The 21,354-nt window shown below is 61.3% G+C and overlaps 1 protein-coding gene and 1 pseudogene across 11 annotated transcripts in view; one reads left to right on the forward strand and one right to left on the reverse strand.

Moving 5' to 3' along the window:
* Positions 1 to 20,869, forward strand: part of PLXNB1 (plexin B1) — a 29,080-nt gene extending 8,211 nt beyond the window's left edge. For 10 of the 11 annotated variants that reach the window (XM_070776739.1, XM_070776738.1, XM_070776742.1 and 7 more), the window contains 33 exons: positions 108 to 208; positions 498 to 630; positions 793 to 949; positions 1,210 to 1,318; positions 1,408 to 1,516; positions 1,954 to 2,634; positions 2,827 to 2,949; positions 3,771 to 3,893; positions 4,283 to 4,376; positions 4,463 to 4,635; positions 4,786 to 4,937; positions 6,813 to 6,918; positions 7,079 to 7,215; positions 7,520 to 7,696; positions 8,084 to 8,255; positions 8,410 to 8,652; positions 10,203 to 10,379; positions 10,458 to 10,606; positions 11,075 to 11,175; positions 11,271 to 11,488; positions 11,633 to 11,811; positions 11,969 to 12,035; positions 12,225 to 12,371; positions 13,213 to 13,381; positions 13,670 to 13,773; positions 13,856 to 13,940; positions 14,149 to 14,333; positions 14,482 to 14,642; positions 14,747 to 14,894; positions 17,168 to 17,232; positions 17,375 to 17,450; positions 18,449 to 18,523; positions 20,110 to 20,869. In XM_070776739.1, the coding sequence (XP_070632840.1) occupies positions 108 to 208; positions 498 to 630; positions 793 to 949; positions 1,210 to 1,318; positions 1,408 to 1,516; positions 1,954 to 2,634; positions 2,827 to 2,949; positions 3,771 to 3,893; positions 4,283 to 4,376; positions 4,463 to 4,635; positions 4,786 to 4,937; positions 6,813 to 6,918; positions 7,079 to 7,215; positions 7,520 to 7,696; positions 8,084 to 8,255; positions 8,410 to 8,652; positions 10,203 to 10,379; positions 10,458 to 10,606; positions 11,075 to 11,175; positions 11,271 to 11,488; positions 11,633 to 11,811; positions 11,969 to 12,035; positions 12,225 to 12,371; positions 13,213 to 13,381; positions 13,670 to 13,773; positions 13,856 to 13,940; positions 14,149 to 14,333; positions 14,482 to 14,642; positions 14,747 to 14,894; positions 17,168 to 17,232; positions 17,375 to 17,450; positions 18,449 to 18,523; positions 20,110 to 20,214 (5,001 nt within the window). In that variant the 3' untranslated portion in view covers positions 20,215 to 20,869. The remainder of the gene's footprint in view (positions 1 to 107; positions 209 to 497; positions 631 to 792; positions 950 to 1,209; positions 1,319 to 1,407; positions 1,517 to 1,953; positions 2,635 to 2,826; positions 2,950 to 3,770; positions 3,894 to 4,282; positions 4,377 to 4,462; positions 4,636 to 4,785; positions 4,938 to 6,812; positions 6,919 to 7,078; positions 7,216 to 7,519; positions 7,697 to 8,083; positions 8,256 to 8,409; positions 8,653 to 10,202; positions 10,380 to 10,457; positions 10,607 to 11,074; positions 11,176 to 11,270; positions 11,489 to 11,632; positions 11,812 to 11,968; positions 12,036 to 12,224; positions 12,372 to 13,212; positions 13,382 to 13,669; positions 13,774 to 13,855; positions 13,941 to 14,148; positions 14,334 to 14,481; positions 14,643 to 14,746; positions 14,895 to 17,167; positions 17,233 to 17,374; positions 17,451 to 18,448; positions 18,524 to 20,109) is intronic. The other variant, XM_019984964.2, reaches the window with a different exon arrangement.
* LOC139178704 (large ribosomal subunit protein eL36-like) lies at positions 3,213 to 3,755 on the reverse strand (annotated as a pseudogene).
* Positions 20,870 to 21,354: the final 485 nt, after the last annotated feature.

Consider the following 21,354-nt stretch of genomic DNA (forward strand, 5'->3'; position numbering starts at 1 on the left):
AGGGAGGGCGTGGCAGCTGGGAGGGCCCTTGAGGGAACCAGGGCCCTGTATGTGGGTGAGCTGCCGGCACTTGGATCGCTGGCCTCAAATCTTCTTTGCTGCTATAGCTTCTCAAGGTTCCCGTGGCCTCCTGTGCTCAGCACCTGGACTGTGTGTCCTGCCTGGCTCACAGGGACCCATACTGTGGGTGGTGTGTGCTCCTCGGCAGGTCAGTGCCCTTCCCCCCCGCCCCCGCCATCATCCCCACCCCACCCCAGCCTCCTGCCCGCAATGCTCCTACCCACTTGCCCTGTCTCCAGGGTTCCCAGTCCTTGGCCCTTGACTTTCCACCTTTGACCCCTGGATGTGCCAGTCTCACCCTCCACCCTGACTTGCCAGGCATGTCATGGCCCCTTTGAGGATCTTGCCCAGGTCCCTAGGATTGCATGTGTCCCTGCCCCGTGAACTGCCAGTGGTCCCCTGAGGGTCACAGGTGGACACTGGTCCTTCTCGTCCAGGTGCAGTCGCCGTTCCGAGTGCTCTCGGGGCCGGGGCTCAGAGCGGTGGCTGTGGAGCTTCCAGCCTGAGCTGGGATGTCTGCGTGTGGCAGCCTTGAGTCCTGCCAACATCAGCCGTGAGGAGAGGAGGGAGGTGAAGACCAGAGCAGGCGGGGCCCTGTTACTAACCCAGGCTGGGAAGGGTGCTTGTGACTCCTGGGGGCCAGCGGCCACAGGTGCCTGCCCACACTGGGTACCTGTACACGGAGCCTGATCTGCCCGGGGGCTCCAATGGTGTCCCGGCCTCTCTTGGCAGGTTTTCTTGTCGGTACCTGACCTGCCCCCACTGTGGCCAGGGGAGTCTTACTCCTGCCACTTTGGGGAATCCCAGAGTCCTGCCCTGCTGACCAATTCTGGGGTCATGTGCCCCTCCCCGGACCCTAGCGAGGCCCCAGAGCTGCCAAGAGGAGCCGGTGGGTGAGAGAAGGAGCCCCGCCATCTTCCCATTTTGCTCCAAGGGGTGTGATAGGGATGAGGTGTGAATGTAGGCAAAGAACGCTAAAGCGGTGCCTTTCTCTGCATCCTCCGTCTGCTCCCGGGTCCCCTCAAGTCCCTCTTTCCTACCCTGTGGACTGTGTTCCTGACCTTTGGAGTGCTGATCCCAAACCCGGTGTGGTCTCGGGGTCCGGGTGCCCCTCCCCTGTTCTCAGCCCAGCCCCTCCCCTCTCTGCAGACCACGTGTCCGTGAGCATGGAGCTCAGGTTTGGCGCCGTCGTGATCGCCGAGGCTGCCCTCTCCTTCTATGACTGCGTGGCCATCACCTTGCTCCGCCCGTCAGCACCGTGAGTTCCTCACCCCGACCCCTGGTGCTCCCCCCAACCCTGGGCTGCCCCGTGGCGCCCCCATGCCCCCATGACTGTGCTCTGTGCAGGTGCCAGGCCTGCGTGAGCAGCCGCTGGGGGTGTAACTGGTGTGTCTGGCAGCACCTCTGCACACACAAGGCCTCGTGTGATGCCGGGCCCACAGTGGTCGGCCGACAGGTGAGCCCATCGCCTTGCTGGGTCCGGGAGGGAGGGCGGGGTGGGGCATGGGGGTCCCCGTCGTGAGGGTTTCTCTGGTGGCCTGGGCTCTGTGTGTCTGCCTGCCCAAGTGCTCCGTTACGAGCACCTGAGCTGCCGTGTGGGACCTGCTCCCTGGAGGATGGCTGTCAGCATCCCACCTGTTTCGGGAGAGGCTGTTAGTGGCTAAGAGGCAGGAGAGGTCTGGGCATTGCGCCCCACCTTGGCACAGATGCCCCAGAGCCTGCCCCCTGCCCCCTCCCATCCCCTCTGGAGAATTAATGGGCTGTTTTTGTCTCTCTTCTCCTTGGTCTCCTTTCCTTTTAACATACCCTTTGCCTGCCTGCCGCCTGCTCCCGCGCCTGCCTGCTGAGTGGCCCTTCCTGTCCCTTCCTGTCCCTCTCTGCCTCCCCCTCCAGAGCCCACTTCTCTCCCCGGCCCCTCCTGCCCGAGATGCACCCACCTCCTTCCCACCCACAGCCCCCCAGGCCATGGTCACTCCCACTCCTGACACCCTGCCTGTGGACACTCCTTCCATAGCTTCCAATGTCCCCCCTGGGGCCAGGCCTTCCCCGCTCAGCCCCTGGGTGCCATGGGCAGGAACTGACCCCACCCCTGCCTCGGCTCCCACGGAGTCGCCTCTCCCCAGGGACCCTCCTCCTGCCCCCTCCAGCCCCCAGAGCACACCTGGCCCCACTGTGCCCGGCCCCTCGGCCTTAGGACCCCTGGCCACCCCTGAGGACCTGCTGGCCTCACACCCACCACCCTCTGAGGCAGCGGCCCTGCCTCCCGCCCCTGTGGAGCCTGGCCCCGAGGCCCTCCCCTCTGTGGGCCCCCAGGACCACCCCCCTGGCTCTGCCCCTGCCACCACTTTCCCAGGGGCCGCTGGCTCCACGAAGCCCGCTCTGGACTGGCTCATGAGAGAAGGCGGCGAGCTGCCCGAGGCGGACGAGTGGACGGGGGGTGATATGCCCGCCTTCTCCACTTCCAGCCTCCTCTCAGGTGATGGAGACTCCGCTGAGCACGAGGGCCCTCCCGCCCCGCTCATCCTCCTGTCCAGCCTGGACTACCAGTACGACACCCCTGGGCTCGGGGAGCTGGTGAGACCCGGCCCAGGAAGGGGGCCTCAGGGGAGGGGATGGGGGCCCACCTCATGATTCTGCCGGCGAGGGATGGGGCGGACAGTGGGGTGTGCCACCTTGCGCTGCCCGGGTCCCCTGGGGTTTTGCCTGGGGAGGGGGCGCTGTGACAGCGGGTGGGTGCCATAGACTGCCTTGCGCTTGGGGCTGCAGGAGGAAGCGACCTGGGGGGCAGCCTCCTGCCCTTGTGTGGAGAGCGTGCAGGGCTCCAGCCTGATGCCCGTCCACGTGCGGCGAGAAGTGCGACTGCTAGGCCGGAACCTGCGCCTCTTCCAGGTGTGTGTGGCCCGTGTGTGGGTGTCGCCATGGCCTCCTTTCTGTGTGTGTGTGTGAGTTGCTCAGTTGTGGCTGACTCTTTGCAGCCCTCCACCCTCCTCTGTCCATGGAATTTCCCAGATGAGAATACTGGAGTGGGTTGCCATTTCCTTCTCCAGGGGATCTTCCCCACCCAGGAATTGAACCTAGGTCTATGGCGTTGCAGTCAGATTCTTTTTTTTTTTTTTGTCTGGAAAGGTTTACTGTGCTTGGAGGGGAAAGGTTCAGTCCTTCTTGGCTATTGCGTTCCTCATGGTGGCTGGGACGTCGCTCAGCTCCTCTCTTCATCTTAGCATGGATGCGTGTCCCCACCCTTTTCTTGATCAACTTGAGGGCCCGCTTGTCCTTGGAGACCACGAGCAGCTCCCTGGCCCGCCGCTCATGAGGGGCGAAGCCACACGCTTCCCGGTTTGTGTTCCGCACGAACCTGGTGTGTTTGGTGAGGTGCCTGCGGCGGCGGCGGCGTGCCTCAGTTTGCTCATGTCCTTGGCCGCCTTGTGACCTTGTTGAGGCCCACGGCCCCGGGGTAGCGCAGAGCCTTGGCTGTTGTTCTTCACTGGCTGTCGTGGCAGGAGTGCACGCAGATTCTTTACTGCCTGAGCCACCAGAGGAGGAAGCAGTGGCCTCCTTGGCCGTCAGCGAACTAGACACAAGTCCCGGCGAGGAGGGGAGAGCGTGACCTCAGGCCTCGATCCCAGCCCAGGGACTGTGCTGGGGGCCCCGCAGAGCTCACCAGGCCCAGCTCCTGAAGCTGCCCCCGCCGCCATGTCCTCTGCCCCCAGGACAGCCCAGGAGAGCACGAGTGTGTGATGGAGCTGGAGGGTCGGGAGGTGGTGGTTGAGGCCCGGGTCGAGTGTGAGCCGCCTCCAGATACCCGGTGCCACATCACGTGTCGGCCGTACCAGGTACACCCCCGAGTCCTGGGCACTGGCTGCAGGCTGGCCGCAGGGCGGCGACTGAGCTCGCTGGCTGCGCCATGCTCATCCCAGCTCACTCTCTGACCATGTGACCCCAAGAGAGTCCTGTACCCCAGTTCTGATCTCTAACCCTGTGCTCGAGGGTTCTTCTCTGACCTCTGACCCTGTGCCCAGGAGTCCTACTCTGATCTCTGACCCTGTGCCCCAGGGGTTCTGCTCTGACCCTGTGCCCCGGGGGATCCTGTACCCCACCTCTGACTTGCGGCTTTGTGTTCCCACAAAGGGAACACACACTTTGGTCCTTTCACTGACCACCCTCTCCCCAGGCCCAGTGGTTCCCCTGAGCCCGGGCACTGACCCCACTCCCGTTTCTCCAGCTCAGCTATGAGGCTCTGCAGCCAGAGCTCCGCGTGGGGCTGTTCCTGCGCCGGGCCGGCCGTCTGCGTGTGGACAGCGTGGATGGGCTGCACGGTGAGCCGCCTGGGGCTGCGGGGACTGGCTGGAGGCAACAGGGCTGTTCCCGGCCTGCCTGTCACTCTCGTCTCTCCACCCCGCAGTGGTGCTTTATGACTGTTCCGTGGGCCACGAGGACTGTAGCCGCTGCCAAACCGCCCTGCCCCAGTACGGCTGCGTGTGGTGCAAGGGGGAGCATCCTCAGTGCACGGCCCAGGAGGCCTGTGGCGAGGCTGAGGCTGTGGTCACCCAGTGCCCAGCACCCGTCATCCACTCGGTGAGTTGAAACACTGGCGCATCCCTTCAAGAGTGGGGGTGTGCTGCTGTGGGTTCAGGGGGCAGAGAGGTGGAAGAGGCTGGGCTGTCTCTTGTCTCTCCAGGCTGGTCACCAGGTGCACAGAGGTGACCAGTCCCTGCCCTGGAACAGGTGGAGCCACTGACTGGGCCTGTAGACGGCGGCACCCGGGTCACCATCAGGGGCTCCAACCTGGGCCAGCACGTGCAGGATGTGCAGGACACGGTCAGAGTGGCTGGAGTGCCCTGTGCTGTGGACGCCCAGGAGTATGAGGTGTCCAGCAGGTGAGTGGGCTGCACCGAGAGGAGCAGGGGACACCCCGTGGGCTCCATGGCTGGCTTTCCGGCTGACCGCCGTCCACCTGCGGCTCGTCTGCACACCCCTCTCCCCGCTTCCCTTGGCTCTGGTCACAGTGTCTCAGGGCTGAGGTTGCTGTGGAGGCCTTGGCTTGGTGCACGAACCTGCAGTTTCCTGGCCTGCAGCCCAGTCCCTGCCCAGAGCTGACTGGTGGCTCTGCTTCCCGGCTCAGCCTCAGTGTGCTTAGCCGGCTTTCCAAATGACCATGGACATAGTTGTGGCAGCCGGCGCTGTGCTCCGGGGCTGACCTTCCCGCCCTCTGGCACTTCTTCCCCAAGCACTGCCCCTGGCGGGCTCCTCAGTGGGAAGGTTGACTTGTGACACACCTGCTGAGTACCAGGCTCCGGGACCCCTGCCACCTTCCCGGAGCTTGTGGCTTACAGGCTGGTAGTTACAGGGTCCCAGAGGCACACACAGAATGAGGCCAAGGAGACATCTCTAAGCCACAGGTCCCCAACCCGCTGGCTGTCAGGGTTACCTGGCTAGTGGGTCCAAAACCCCAGGGCAGATCCTCAAACCACCTCTCCCACTTCCTGCAGAGGTCTGCATCTGTAGGCCCCGTGGTCTGATTTTCAACAAGACTTTCCTAGAGATTGTCCTTGCCGCCAGAACGTACTAAATGTACTATAACTAACAGCTTGGGGTGACTGTTAATGATCCTAGAACCACGAGACCAAAGTCCTTTCTGAGCTGCCGTACAAAATGATCAAAATGCATTCCAGCGGAAATCTCTCCCGGGGAGTTCACACTTTGGTGGTTCTGCTACCTGGGGGTATTTGCAGTGACCGTGACAATGTCAGAGTCCAGCCACTGCGGGCTTCAATTTCTGGAGAGTGATTGGCCCCGAGCTTCTGTTTCCTGGCTGAGAACTAACATTTCTTAGATTGTTCACTTTCCCTTCATGTCCAACCCCAGACCTGACTAGAGGCGTTCTGAAGTTTTTTGGGGGGGAAGTCAAGTTTGTATCACCGTGGTGTTTTTTTTTTTTTAATATATATATATATATACACACACACACACATACATACAGGCTTCCCTAGTGACTCAGATGGTAAAGAATCTGCCTGTAATGCCGGAACTGTGGGTTTGATCCCTGGGTTGGGAAGATCCCTGGAGGAGGTCATGGCAACCCACTCCAGTATTCTTGCCTAGAGAATTCCATAGTCACAGGAGCCTGGTGAGCTACGGTCCATGGGGTCGCAAAGATTTGGACACGACTGAGCGCTAACACTCACACACACACACACATATTTATTTAGCTGTGTTGGGAATCTTTCACTGTGGTACATGAACTCATGGACTCTTGTAGTTGCGGTGAATGGGTTTAGTTGCTCTGAGACTTGTGAGATCTCAGTTCCCCAACCAGGGATCGAACCGGCGTCCCTTCCATTGCAAGGCAGATTCTTTACTACTAGACCACCAGGGAAGTCCCAAGGTATCACCAGCTTGTAACTGGTGCTGTGCGCCTCGGTGAAGGTCGCCAGTCAGGTCCGCTCAACTCTCAGCGCACCCCTGCCCCCAGCATTACAGGGTCCCTTGGTAAATCTGTGCCCCACAGAGAGAGAAATTCTCCTCGTCAGTGGAGGTCTGGGGTTGGACTTGAGGGATCGAATCACAAATATTAATTCTCAGATGGCAGAGCCTCCTGGCAAGCTGTTAAGGAATTTGTTCCAAAGCAAGAGAATCTGTCAGTGTCGGGAGCAGGGAGACCACCTGATGTAGTGGGCCAGGGAGGGGGCGGCCGGGTCGGTTTGAGGGGTCCTCAGTGTGGCCCAGCGCCTCAGCTTGCCCTGTGCCCACAGCCTCGTGTGTATCACCGGGGCCAGCAGGGAGGAGGTGGCAGGCGCCGTGACGGTGGAGGTACCAGGAAGAGGACGTGGCGTCTCAGAGCATGACTTTGCCTACCAGGTGCCTGGCTGCCCGGTCCCCACCCCTCATGCGGCTCCTTCCGGCCCCTTGGTTCGCCTTTGGGGCTCCCACCCCAGGGCCTCTGCGCTACATCCAGGTCCCTCTGCCTCCCTGTTTCTGGCCTCAGGCCTGACTGTTTCTTCCTTTCCCCTTCCCACAGGACCCCGAGGTGCAGTCTGTCTTCCCTGCCCGAGGCCCCAGAGCTGGGGGTACCAGCCTCACCCTGCATGGCTCCAAGCTTCTGACCGGGCGGCTGGAGGACATCCGAGTGGTGGTGGGCGACCAGCCTTGTCACCTGTGAGGGCTGCTTCCTCATCCTGCAACCATCCTTGTGCCCCGGGGAGAAGATGGAGGGGGTGGCCTGCTGGGGAGAGGAGAAAGGGGGACAGGGACCGAGTCAGGAAGCAGCCAGCCCCTCCTGGTGCGGGGTTGTTGGGCAGGGGGTGGTGGTGTGCACCTCCAGGGTCACCCGTGGAGACAGCAGTCAGCACCGAAGGGGAGTGAACTGAGGCCCAAGCGGGTCTGAGTCCTGCAATACCCTTCCCCACTCCGGTGCCCGCTTTGGCCTGGCCCGCCTCCCACTGCTCCCTCCCCTCCCCAGGCTGCTGGAGCAGCAGGCTGAGCAGCTGCAATGCGAGACCAGCCCGCACCCCACGCCTGCCACACTCCCCGTGGCTGTGTGGTTTGGGGCCGCCGAGCGGAGGCTTCAGCACAGCCAGTTTGAGTACACATCGGACCCCAATGTCACGTCTGCCAGCCCCACCAAGAGCTTCCTCAGGTGCTGGGCCAAGGGCACGGCTGCAGAGCAGTGGCAGCGAGGTCTTTGCGGCGCCGGTCCGTGGGGCTTTGTAGGGCTCTAGCAGGGGCTTCACCTGCCACAGTGCTGGTGGAGAGAGGGGTCGTGGGGCTTTGGGCATATTGTTCAGTCACTCGGTTGTGTCTGACTCTTCGCGACCCCATGGACTGCAGCTCGCCAGGCTTTCCTGTCCTTCACCATCTCAGAGCTTACTCGAACTCATGTCCACTGAGTTGGTGATGCCATCCAACCATCTGGTCCTCAGTCACCCCCTTCTTTGGGTTTGGGTTGGGGCTGACCTAACATCGGGGCCTGGGCTGCGCCCAGGGTTCACATGAGCCACAAGTGGTTCCTGGGCTGTGTTTTCAGTGGAGGCCGTGAGATCCGGGTCTGTGGCCAGAATTTAGATGTGGTACAGACACCAAGAATCCGCGTCACTGTGGCCATGAGAGCGTCAAGGCCGGGCCAGGGGCTTGAGCGGAGGCGCCGAGTGGTCCCAGAGACAGCATGCTCCCCCGGCGTGTCCTGTGGCGGCCTTCATGTAAGACCCCCGTGGGCGTCTCCCGCCTGCACCGGGCTTGCCATCACCCAGCTCAGCCCTGGACGGCCATGGGGGGTGGGCACCAGTGGAGGCTGTGGCCCACCTCGTGTGTGCTCTCAGCGGTCCCTCCCTGTCTTCCCTACCTCTGCCCTAGTTTGAGGAGCCTTGCCACGTGAACTCCTCCCAGCTCATCACATGCCACACACCGGCCCTCCCAGGCCTGCCTGAGGACCCCTGGGTCCGTGTGGAATTTATCCTTGACAACCTGGTCTTTGACTTTGCGACACTGAACCCCACGCCCTTCTCCTACGAGGCCGACCCCATCCTGCAGCCCCTCAACCCTGAGGATCCCAGCGCACCGTTCCGGCACAAGCCTGGGAGTGTGCTCTCTGTGGAGGTACTGCTTCAGATGGGACTGGGTGGGGCCCCAACACCCTTCACTTTGCCAGGCAGTACTGCTGTGTATGGCAGAGACGGCACAACAGCAGAGCAGGGGCCGGGGCATGGACCCAGCGGCTGCTGAGGGGGCTGGTGGTGGGGTGCCTGGACTGGGTCCTGTGGCCTGGGTCCTGACACGCTCTGTGGCAGGTGTCTGAATAACAATACGTAAATGGCTTGGCACACACTGTGGTGAGCAGGTACATAGTAGGTGCCTGGGCTGATTGCCACTTGGCAGCCTGCCTCATGCAGACATGTACTTGTCGCGTGTTCTGATGCACGCAGTAGCTGGGGACCCTGAAAGGCCAGAGGTAGATAGCCTATCATTGCCCACCCAGTGAGCCAGCAGACACACAGGGGCTCTGCTCCTTTAGGTCCCTGGGCAGGATTTGGGCCCAGCTTTATGTTCTCCAGACTTTTTAAATGTTTGTTTGTTTGTTTGGCTGCGCTGGGTCTTCGTCGCTGCATGGGATTTCTCTAGTCGCAGCAAGTGGGGGCTAACTCTGTAGTTGGCGTGCGCGGGCCTCTCACTGCGGTGGCTGCTCTTGTTGCACAGCACGGACTCTGGGTCTCATGGGCTCAGAAGTTGTGGCACATGGGCTTAGTTGCCCCACGGCATGTGGAATCTTTCCAGACCAGGGATTGAATTCATGTCCCCTGCATTGGCAGGTGGATTCCTCTTTTTTTGTTTTCCCCACAGATCATTGCATCCTTTTTTAAAAACATTATTTATGTTTATTTATTTTTCAAAAATATTTATTATTTGACCGTACCTGGTCTCGGTTGTGGCATGGCAGGATCTTCCGTCTTTGTCGCAGCATTCAGATTCTTTAGTTGCGAATGTGAATGCTTAGTTGTGGCATATGGGATCTAGTTCCCTGATCAGGGCTAGAACCCGGGCCCCTGGCATTGGGAGCACGGAGTCTCAGCCACTGGACCACCAGGGAAGTCCCTATGTTTATTTTTAATTGTGCTGGGTCTTCTTTATTCTGTGCAAGCTCCCCCCAGTTGCAGAGAGTGGGGGCCACTCTTTGCGGTTGCGGGGCTCGGGCCTCTCATCACAAGCCCCGCCCACGCCTGCTGCATGGCACGTGGGCACAGGGGCTCAGTAGTTGTGGTCCATGGGCTTTAGTTGCTCCTTGGCTTGTGGAATCTTCCGGACCAGGGATTAAACCCATGTCTCCTGCATTGGCAGGTGGGTTCCCATCCTCTGGACCACCAGGCAAGTCCTATTCTCCAGATTTATAGCTCTGGAAAAGTTTAAGACTTTTCCAGGAAAAGGAAGGAGGATAGAGAGGGGCAGAAAAGGTCAGGAGGCAGCTTGGAAAACGTCATGGGGTTGTCACCCCATGTGCAGGGCAAGAAGCGCCGAGACACCATGAACCCTGCTCCTGCGGGTGGGTCTCAGGACCATCCTTCCCGCATTTGGGGAGATAAGATGGGAGTGACCATTAGCTCCTCCCTTTAGGGAAGAGTTCTGAGTGATCGATCGGTGACCCCGTGTTCCAGGGGGAGAATCTGGACCTCGCAATATCCAAGGAGGAGGTGGTGGCTATGATCGGGGACGGCCCGTGTGTGGTGAAGACGCTGACCCGGCACCACCTGTACTGCGAACCTCCCATGGAGCAGCCCCTCCCCCGGCACCATGCCCCCCGGGAGGCGCCCGACGCCTTGCCCGAGTTCACGGTCAGTGGGCAAAGCGCTGGGCTGGGGTGGGCCCTGGGCGTGCACTGAACTCGCGCTCATGGTAGGCTCCTCTTGCAGGTGCAGATGGGGAACCTTCGTTTCTCCCTGGGCCACGTGCAGTACGATGGCGAGAGCCCCGTGGCTTTTCCCATGGCAGCCCAGGTGGGCTTGGGGGTGGGCACCTCTCTCCTGGCTCTGGGTGTCATCATCATTGTCCTTATGTACAGGTGAGTATAGCCAGGTGTGGCTGGTCCGGGCAGGTGGCAGGGTGGTTGGATTGGGAAGGGGCATACTAGACCACTGGTCGGCAAACGCCTCCTAGAAAGGGCAGGAGACTATTCTGGGCTTTGTGGGCCAGGTGGTCTCAGCAACAGTGGCTCAGCTCTGCCATTCCAGCCTGGCAATGGCTGCAGACAGTGTACAAACACACAAGCGTGGCTGTGTTCCAACATATCTTTATTTACAAAAGCCGGCCAGGGGCCAGACTTGGCCCTGTTACAGTTTACTGATCTCAGACTAGGCTGGGTCACGGGTGGGAGTGACTTGCCTAGGATGGGACAGGTTGAATTATTCTAACTAGACCCTGGCTTGCTGGGCATGGCTGGGTTAGACTAGGGTGGGCCCGGGCCTGATGGGACCCTGCAAGGGCTCAGGCCTCCCCTGGCCTTCCCTGCCTTGACCTTGGTGCTGAGCAGGAGGAAGAGCAAGCAGGCCCTGAGGGACTATAAGAAAGTGCAGATCCAACTGGAGAACCTGGAGAGCAGCGTGCGGGACCGTTGCAAGAAGGAGTTCACAGGTGAGGCTGCCCAGGCCCCGCACCCCAGGGCTCTGTGCCCAGCCTGCTCCCATCTCCTAGGATCTGCACCCAGACCTGCCTCTTCTGCTCCACAGACCTGATGACCGAGATGACCGACCTCACCAGTGACCTTCTGGGCAGCGGCATCCCCTTCCTCGACTACAAGGTGTATGCTGAGAGGGTCTTCTTCCCTGGGCACCAGGAGTCGCCCTTGCACCGGGACCTGGGCGTGCCTGAGAGCAGGCGCCCCACCGTGGAGCAGGGGCTGGGGCAGCTGTCCAACCTGCTCAACAGCAAGCTCTTCTTGACCAAGGTGCCAGCCCCTCTGGCCCCTCCATCCCGACCCTCTAGGGATGGGGAGGGAACCCCCGAGTCCTCTGGCCCCACCCCTTCTCAGTCCCTCTGTTTCTGAATCTGCCCTCCCTGCCCACCCGTTGTCCCCTCTCCCTGGCGCCAGTTCATCCACACCCTGGAGAGCCAGCGCACCTTCTCAGCCCGGGACCGCGCCTACGTGGCGTCTCTGCTCACCGTGGCGCTGCATGGAAAGCTGGAGTACTTCACTGACATCCTGCGCACCCTGCTCAGTGACCTGGTGGCCCAGTATGTGGCCAAGAATCCCAAGCTGATGCTGCGCAGGTCTGTGTGTCTGCCAGCAGCCACGGGGCCGGGTGGTCGGGGACAGCAGGAGCCAAGACCTGAGTCAGGCCCTCCAGGTGTGGGGTCTGCCAGATAGACAGCCCTGGGCGCCCCTGCACCTGCTGACTCTGCCCTGCCCTCCTCCTTGTCATCCCAGGACAGAGACCGTAGTGGAGAAGCTGCTCACCAATTGGATGTCCATCTGCCTCTACACTTTCGTGAGGGTGAGCGAGGCAGAGGCGGACGAGGCTCCCCTCCAGGGAGGGTCAGCATTTGACCCGCACAGCTTCTTGGCCTGCACGCCCCTGCCCAGCACGTCCTGAGTCACCTTTAGCCTTCTGTGGCCTGCATCCTGTCCCTTCCCCGTGCTTGTCACCTGCCCCGGGAGCCCTAACTGCCTGCTGCTTCCCCAGGACGCAGTAGGGGAGCCTTTGTACATGCTTTTCCGTGGAATTAAGCATCAAGTGGACAAAGGGCCAGTAGACAGTGTGACCGGCAAAGCCAAATACACCCTGAATGACAACCGCCTGCTCCGAGAGGATGTGGAGTACCGGCCCCTGGTGAGAGAGAGAGAGAGAGAGAGAGAGAGAGAGAGAGAGTGTGTGTGTGTGTGTGTGTGTGTGTGTGTGTTTGTACGCGCATGTGCATGCATGCCTGCTGGTGAGTCAGTCTCCATGAGGGTGAGCAGCACGACCACGTGTGATTGTCTGCATCTGATTGGAGCCAGCTTAACTTCTGGCTGGCTACAGGATAGAGGCTTGAGGGCCAGACCTTGAAGATTCGGGGCTCAGAGGTTCCCCAGGTTTGGAATGGAGTCAGGGTACCCACAGCCAGGGTCTAGGGAGCAGCCAGCCCAGGTCCTTGCTGTTTCGGGGCCTGAGTGTCTGCCTGACCCGTGTCTCAGCCAGGGGTGTGTGGTTGAGCCCACCAGGCTGGGAGTCAGCCTGGCAGACCTGCCCATCCTTTCCCTCTGGATTTGCTTTCCCCTTGGTGCCCTGCCTGGAGTTCCTTTGGGGAAAATCCCGTTCAGACTCCGCCTACCTGCTCCTCTGGCCAGCTGGCAGGAACTCCACTTCTTACGCAGGTTTTCTTAGGTTTTCTCAGGTTCCTTGGCCTGACCGGCTGAGCCAAGGAGCCTGGGGATCCGAGTGCAGAGGGACTGGTGCTCTCCCATTTTTTTCCTGCCATTCACCCAGCAGACGCTAGTGCACTGGGCACGGGGTGGAGGGCGCCGCTGTCCGTGGGGAGGCAGGCAGGTGAAGAGACACGAGCGGGTGACTGTGTGGTGCCTGGAGGCCAGAGGCAGTGGCCTCCTCACGGCTTGTCCCCGTCCTTGGCCTTGACATCTTGGTCGTCCCGCGTGTGCCGTGAGCCCTGACTGCCCCCACGTGTCATGCACAGACCTTGAACGCACTGCTGGCTGTGGGGCACGGAGCAGGAGAAGCCCAGGGCGTGCCCGTGAAGGTCCTGGACTGTGACACCATCTCCCAGGCCAAGGAGAAAATGCTGGATCAGCTTTATAAAGGAGTGCCCCTTGCCCAGCGGCCAGATCCCCGCACCCTGGATGTCGGTAAGGCTGGAGGGGATGGGTGGTCTGGGTATCCCGAGGCTAGGGCTGGCCCTAGACCAGCTCTGCAGGGTCATCTTATCACTGGGGGGCGGGGGGAGGCGGGGGGACTCTCCAGCATCTCTGCCGGGATGACCTAGCGCCTGGTAGGGGCCCCTGTTTATGCTCTTCCGAGCAGTTGGGTGAGGTTGCTCCTCACAGAGGGGCCACTGCCTCTGGGAAGAGGGGGCAGCACTCGCCGCAGGAAGGGTGTTCTGAAAGCCCTGGACCGAGCCTGCCTTGCCCCTGCAGAGTGGCGGTCTGGGGTGGCCGGGCATCTCATTCTTTCCGACGAGGACGTGACATCTGAGATCCAGGGTCTGTGGAGGCGCCTGAACACCCTGCAGCATTACAAGGTGGGAGGGGCGGGAGCTGAGCGGGGGTTGGGGGGGTGCAGTGGGGCGGGCTGGCGGAGGGGTCACCAACTGTGGTCAGCAGGTCCCCGACGGAGCAACTGTGGCCCTCGTGCCCTGCCTCACCAAGCACGTCCTCCGGGAAAGCCAGGACTACGTGCCGGGAGAGAGTGAGTACCTATCCCCCTGCCCCGCTCCCCCCATCACAGTCCTCTGCCCTTGGTTTGCCTGGTGTCCAGTAATGGGAGAAGGTCCTCTGGATCTCAGGGTGGGCTTCCCTTCCACCCGGGGTGGGGCTGGGGCCCCACACTGCTGGGTGTTGGCAGGACCCCAGGGGCCTAGGGCAGCGGGCACTGACAAGGGGTGACAAGCTGTAAGGTCTCGGCACAGGGACCCCGATGCTGGAGGATGTGGACGAGGGGGGCATCCGGCCCTGGCACCTGGTGAAGCCCAGCGAGGAGCCGGAGCCGCCCAGGCCTCGGAGGGGCAGCCTTCGGGGCGGGGAGCGGGAGCGGGCCAAGGCCATCCCGGAGATCTACCTGACACGCCTGCTGTCCATGAAGGTGGCACTCAGGGCAGGGACGGGACAGGCAGTGGGATGGGGGGTGGGGCGTGCGGGGCTCACGTGGTGTCACCAGGCGGCTGAGGCCGGGCCGGGCCGAGGTCCCCTGCTGACCGCACCTCCTGTGTGTCTGCCCACCCCTCCCACAGGGGACCCTGCAGAAGTTCGTGGATGACCTGTTCCAGGTGATTCTCAGTACCAGCCGCCCGGTGCCGCTCGCCATAAAATACTTCTTCGACCTGCTGGACGAGCAGGCCCAGCAGCACGGCATCTCGGACCAGGACACCGTCCACATCTGGAAGACCAACAGGTGGGGGCGGGGCGGGCCGGGTGGGCCTGCTCAGTGTGGGGCCCCGCCTGCCTCCCGTATTCGGCTCATCGGCCCCTCCCATTCCCCCACCCCACCCTTTGCAGCTTGCCCCTGAGGTTCTGGATCAATATAATCAAAAACCCGCAGTTCGTGTTCGACGTGCAGACGTCTGACAATATGGACGCGGTGCTCCTGGTCATCGCCCAGACCTTCATGGACGCCTGCACCCTGGCTGACCACAAGCTGGGCCGGGTGAGCCGGTCAGGGTGGGCCGGGAGGGCGTGGGGGGTGGGTGGGGCGGCCTGGCCGGGGGTGGACCGTGCTGTGTGCGCTCGCAGATTCCCGGCTTTCTGGAGGATGTCTGGAAGGAGGATATGGGAGGCCTTTGACCCTGGCCCTGGACCGGGCTTTGTTCCTAGGCTCCCTGGGAGGTGGCCGTGCCTCAGCCTTGTAGCAAGGCTGATGTAGCAAGGGCCGGGGCCATGTGTGCCGATTCACAACATCAAGACAAGGCAGCAGGTGCTGGTGGGTGTGGCAGGAGGCCAGGGCCACTTGGCGAGGGCTCACCCTGAGGGTGATGGGGAGCCACTGAGGGCCTGGGGACAGGGGTGGGGGGTCAGACCTGAGAGTTAGGCGGAGCCCCCAGGTGGTCGCCAGTGGATGGACTGGAGCCTGGTGTCCAGAGCAGAAGCTGTGCTGTCCCTGGGATGAGCAGTGGCCGCGTTCAAGCTGGATTGAGAGGGTACAGGGCGGGCAGGAGCTGTGGGTTGGATGTGGGGGATGAGGAAGAGGGAGGGGTGCCTTCTGACCCCTGGGCCTCTGGCTGTCGTGAGCTCAGACTTGGAGGAGGGGCCGCCGGGTGGTCTCTAGGCAGAGACTTGGATTCTGTAAACACCGAGCATCTCCTGGCTGCCTGGGGGGCTGGATTCCAAGGGCAGCGGAGGAGGTTTCCACCAGCCAGGGCAGTACAAGGGGGAGAGTCCGGGGAGGGCCAGGCGAGCAGGGATGTGCGGATAGGGGAGCCAGGAAGCACGGAGCAGGAGCTGACCGCTGCTGCCTGGTGGCACAGAGGGTGCAGGTCAGTTGTCACAGGGGTCAGAACCCAGAGAGTCCGTGACTGATACAGGGTCCCCACCGGGACTGCACAGGTACCCAGCAGGGAGGACCCTCGTGGCTCCTCAGGCCTGTGATCAGAATCTGCTTATCCTGGTCTGCTGGGCCACAGTTGGCCTGGGACCTCTTGAGAGATCTGTCTCTAGCCCTGTATGAAGAAACGAGATGGAAGGCTCCAATCGTAGAGCTGTCTGTTGGGAGCCATTTTTTGGTCTGAGCTCTCATCACTCTGCCCATGATGAGCTGAGACCCACAGGGCCACACCACCACTCCAGGGTGTGTGCTCTTTGGTGTCCGGTTCTGATGTCTGATCTTCACACAGCCCCCGCTTCCTGGCAGTACTGCAGGTGCTTCCTGGGTGAGTCAAGAATAGGGCAAACCAGGATGCCGAGGGCGCCCCTGCGGAGAGCGGCTGGGAAGCAGCATCTGGTCTCAGACCCTGGCTCTCAGCGGGCAGTGCAGTCTTGCCCCGCCCTCCCTGCAGCTGTAGGATGAGGCAGCAGGTCCCGAGAACGGAAGTGTGCTGTCCTGCAGCCCAGGACAGAACTGGGACTGGAGCCCAGTGCGGTGGTAGAGGACGTGTCTGGTCCTGTTAGACTGTGGGCCCTGGTTGGAGAGAGACCTGCTTCAAATCCCAGCTCAGCCATGCATGAGTGAGATGGTCTGGGGCAATGTAATTAAATTTCCGGGTTAGTTTCCTGAGTTTTAAGATGAGTCCGTGGAGAATGGACAGCACATGGAGAAGCAGTCTTAGGGCTCCACACGGCTTGCCAGTTCCCTGCCGGGTCTGGGTGGAGGCACGTGGAGCTGAGAGATGACCTTGGAAAGAGAGATGGGGAGAAGTTCAAGGTGATGACGGCAGAGGTGGGACAACGGGGAGGGGTGACGGAAGGAAGGAGCTGGGGTGACCAGCCGTCCGGCTTGCCTGGGACTGAGGAGGTTTCCTGTGATTCAGGACTTAGTTTTCTTTTAATGTGTGTTCATTTTACTTATTTATTTTCGGCCGTGCTGGGTCTTCCTCGCTGTGCGGGCTTTCCCCTAGTTGCAGCGAGTGGGGGTGCAGCGTGTGGGCCTCTCTGCGGTGGCTTCTCTGGTTGCGGAGCACAGGCTTAGGGCGCCCGGCCTTCATAGTTGCAGCACGTGGTCTCATAGTTGAGGCTCCTGGGCTCTCGAGCACAGGCTCAGGAGTTGTGGCGCAGGGGCTTAGTTGCCCGGAGGCATGTGGCATCTTCCCGGATCAGGGAACCCACGTCTCCTGCATTGGCAGGCAGAGTCCTTGCCATCGGGCCACAAGGGAAGGCCGAGGACTGGGCTTTAAAATGGAAGCAGTGCCGGGGGCAGTGGGACAGCTGGTCACCCTAACAGGGCTCTCATCCTTCCTTTGCTTTGGCTGCTCGCCTGCTGGCACCCAGGACTCCCCCATCAACAAACTTCTGTATGCTCGCGATATTCCCCGGTACAAACGGATGGTGGAAAGGTATGAGGGAAGGGAGTTGGGTCTGGAAGATAACCAGTGGATGGATGGGTGGGTGTTTACAGCAGAGGCCCCCGGGGTGGGCCTGGGGGGGTGAGGAAGGGTTTGTTTCTCTACTGACTTTTGGACCCATAATCTCTGGTAGGTACTACGCAGACATCAGACAGACCATCCCTGCCAGTGATCAAGAAATGAACTCCATCCTGGCCGAGCTGTCTCGGGTATGGCCCTGCTTCTGCTTCTTGGGTTGGGCACAGGCCTTCTGCCCCAAGGGTCCTGCCTGCTTCACACTGCTCCGTACAGGGAAGTCCTGGGGCCTCCGAAGAGTGTTCCCGTTGCCTCTGTAAAATACCAGGCCTCCCAGCATCTCATCAGAGAGCAGCAGGGTCTTATCCCGGCAGCTACCACCTGACCGGACTCAGCTGGGTGTTAAGATGTTTGCTGCCGTTCAGGGTTTATGGACCACGGTTCCCAGGCAGCGAGGAGGCAGGGATTGAACCCCAGGACCGTCTGGCCCAGCCTGTCCACATCCTGCTGCTCTGCTTCCTGGGCAGTGTAGACCTGCCCCCGCCTACTCCTAAAACAGCCCCCAAACACACACTCTGGGGAATTTATGAACGATGTTAAATCTGAAACCGAGATGCTGAAGATCACAACCGCAGAAACAATAGCAGCTACAGTTGGGGGTGTTGCTGTGGGTGAGGTGCTTCGATTCCCTCTCACTGCACTCGTAGAAGGGCTCTACCAGTCAGGCGGCGTCGACTCCATCATCCTGAAGAGGAGGCTGAGGCTCAGAGAGGTCCCCAGGGAGGGGCCCGGGTGTGACCTCAGGACAGACTCCAGTGAGACCGGAGCAGAGCGGGGCTGGGTCACAGGCTGTGAGCAGTGTCCATCCTGCTGGGCTCTGTGGTCCCCTGGAGTGACAGAGGGTCCCAGCTGGAGCCTGGAGCAGGAGAGAGGCAGGGCCCCAGTGGAGACCCCAGGGCCTGGTGGAACTGCAGAGCCGGGGTCTCTCCACCCAGGAGGCCCTTTTTGGCTCTATCCTGTGCCCAGCTGAGCCTGGCAGCCCCTCATCAAGAGAGGGGCTCTGCTTCCCCGACCCCAGGCTCTGCTCCTTCCTCTGCCTCCCGAGCCCTCTTCCCCACTCCCCATCCCTGGGGTCCTCTAGGGGCCGGCAGCACCCCTTAGCTCTAAAACCTCTTGTCTCTCCTCCTCCTAGAACTACTCCGGAGACCTGGGGGCGCGAGTGGCCCTACATGAGCTCTACAAGTATATCAACAAATACTATGACCAGGTGAGCAGAACCTGGGCGTGGGCAGAATGACGTGAGTGGGTGACTGGCTCCGTGTCTCCCCCAGGCACAGAGCGGTGGGCTCGGGCAGCGTTTGTTCTTGCCGTGTGCTTCCTGGTATCGACCTGACTCTTACCTGCGACCACCCTCCCCATCTGGGCCCCTTGGCAGGGCTCCTGGGCCTGGTGGCGGGGGTGGCTGGGGGTCTAGCAGGGCCTGGAGATGGTGTGTAGGACGTGCTGGGATGGGACACAGCAGCCACGTTGGCCCCAGCCGTGCGCTGACTCCCTCTCCCTGACTCCCCCATGACTATAAAATGAATTCACATACCCTCCAGGGTTGAAAAATCCAATTGATGGAGCATTCACTTAGTCCAGGCTTCCCTGGTGACTCAGACAGTAAAGAATCTGGCTGCGATGCAGGAGACCTGGGTTCGATCCCTATGTTGGGAAGATTCCTTGGAGAAGGGAATGGCTACCCACTCCAGCATTCTTGCTGGAGAATCCCATGGATTCTTCCAGAGGAGCCTGGCATGCTACAGTCCATGGGGTCATGAAAAGTTGGACACAACAGAGAGACTAAAGCTGATTAACTTGTACTCGCTCAGACCCCTACCCAAGGCCTCACGTGGCTGTGTGGTGTGTAGGCCATCTCTGTGGGCATGGGCCTGGCTGGGCTGCAGGTGCAGACAGAGAAGAGGGTCCAGACGTAGGGTCTGGGGCAGGTGAGGGCACGATGGAGCCAGTGAGGGGGCTTTAGGGGGGATTCTGGGCTAGGCCTCAGGATCAGAGCGTCCATCAGTCTGCTGACGGATGCAGCAGCCCACTGAGTGCCTGCTGGAATTATCTGCGCAGACGTCTGCGTGGCCTCAGGGATGTGGCCGTTGCTGTTGAGAGATGAGGACCTGCCTCCTGGCCCAGGCCTGGAGTAGAGACAGGCAGTGAGCAAAGGCATGGTGTGCAAGCGTGACTTCCAGATGCCGCAGCCTTGTGTGGGGGAGACAGGCCTGTGTCTCGTCCCCCCATGGAGGCGTGGCCAGCAAGCCCTCCTGTCCTTGCCCCCCGCACCGTCCGTGTTTGGTCAGTAGCTGTCTCCCCTCCAACGAGCCCCATGACCTCAGGGATCGTATCTGTTGTCACATCACCGGGTCTCTGCTCCTTGCCCTATACCTGGCACGTGGGAACTCAGATTTGCTTGTTGGCTGGTGGATGCGGAGCCAGGATGGGTGGAGCTGGGCTTCCAGGGGGCCTTGCTGGGGAGAAGACCAGCATGGTGGGCAAGGCTGGCCTCCACTGAAAACGATTTTACCAGGGGAGGTGATGCTCCTCGGCCCTGAGTGCTTGGTCCTGAGTCTGGCATTCCATCGCCCACCTCAGGAATCCTTAAAACCCCGCAGCGACTCTTCTGTCATTTTCCCTCCCTCCCTCCAGCCGGGCCCTGAGGAAGTGAGTGAGGCACCCCACAGGGTTTCTCAGGCCCCTACCCTCAACTGCTGCAGCACGGCCACGTGAGGCCTCAGGTAGGGGTCTGAGCGAATACAAGTCAATCAGTTTTAGCCTCCCCCTGTCGAGCTGGTCTCTGCGTTTCAGATCATCACTGCCCTGGAGGAGGATGGCACGGCCCAGAAGATGCAGCTGGGCTATCGGCTCCAGCAGATCGCAGCAGCCGTGGAAAACAAGGTCACGGATCTGTAGGCTCTGCAAGAGCGCGGGCCGGCCGTGCCCCAACCCTGCCTGGACAGCCCTGGGACTGCGTGGGAGAGACCGCCTTCTTAGATCCCGTAGTGCCTGAGCAGCAGAGTTAGTGGAAGGTGCCTCCCGGGCTCCTGGTGGCTCTGGCCCGGGCCCCGCTGGACTCGCCTCGCAGGCCAGGGGCCTTGAGGCTGGCGGCGTGGTGCCCGGTCTGCCGCCCGTGCCTGGCGACCCTGTGGGCTGTTGCCTGTGTGATGTCAGTCTGCAGGGAGCCAGGACTAAGGGCTTCCAGGGCCAGGCCAGAAGGGCCTCCAGCCCCTGGAGAGACTGGACTGTTGTGAGCGCTGGCTTCCGTCCCAGGGAGATCCAGAGAGAAAGGAGGAGAAGCCCCACTTCCCGTCCCGCCCTCCTGCTCCATCAGCCCTGACCTCGTCAGCCGCCTCTGGCCTTCTTGCTGCTGCCACGTTCCTGGGTCCGAGAGACGAATGCCTTTCGAGGCCACCGCCAACTCACCCCTCAGCAGGGCTGGCTGCCTCAGGGCCACCCTGCCACCGAGGCCGCCAGGAGTGAGGGGTGTCTGCTGCAGGGGGGCCTGCAGGAGAATGGGGGCCCCACTCACCCGGTTCTTCATTAAAGGATAACACACTCTGGTGTCTGAGATGTGGGCTCGGCCCAGCCTCGCTTTGTTGGACGGCAGCGCCCGTGCCTGGCAGGAACCAGGGAGAGGTGGGGTCTGCAGCCTCTGGCCCCCATGGAAGGCTCTGGAATACAGGGCAGGCTGGGCTTTCCTTGACTCCTGGGCCGGGCTTGCTGGGGTCAAAGCTACTGTGAAGGAAGTGAGATCCCACCCAGGATGGGGCTGCGGGGCCTGAAGCCCAGGGTGGAAGGGTCTGTGGGCTCTTGATGCATACCTGCTTTGTCTGCAGTCTGGGTGTTCACACTTCTCCGTGCCTGTTGGTTTGTTTTGAAAGGAACTGGGAAAGGATGGCATCAGTGTCATGAACTCCAGGCGGTGTGGGTCTTAGGGTTCCTTCCTCGCTAGTTTCTAGACTCCCTGAACCCCTGTAGCCTGCGATATTCTCTGGGGCTCCTGGTCACTGGATTGTCTTCTGAGTCAAGGTGTCTTGGGTCTGCGATAGACTC

This window comes from Bos indicus, chromosome 22 (assembly GCF_029378745.1).
Source record: "Bos indicus isolate NIAB-ARS_2022 breed Sahiwal x Tharparkar chromosome 22, NIAB-ARS_B.indTharparkar_mat_pri_1.0, whole genome shotgun sequence".
NCBI classification, from domain to species: domain Eukaryota; kingdom Metazoa; phylum Chordata; class Mammalia; order Artiodactyla; family Bovidae; genus Bos; species Bos indicus.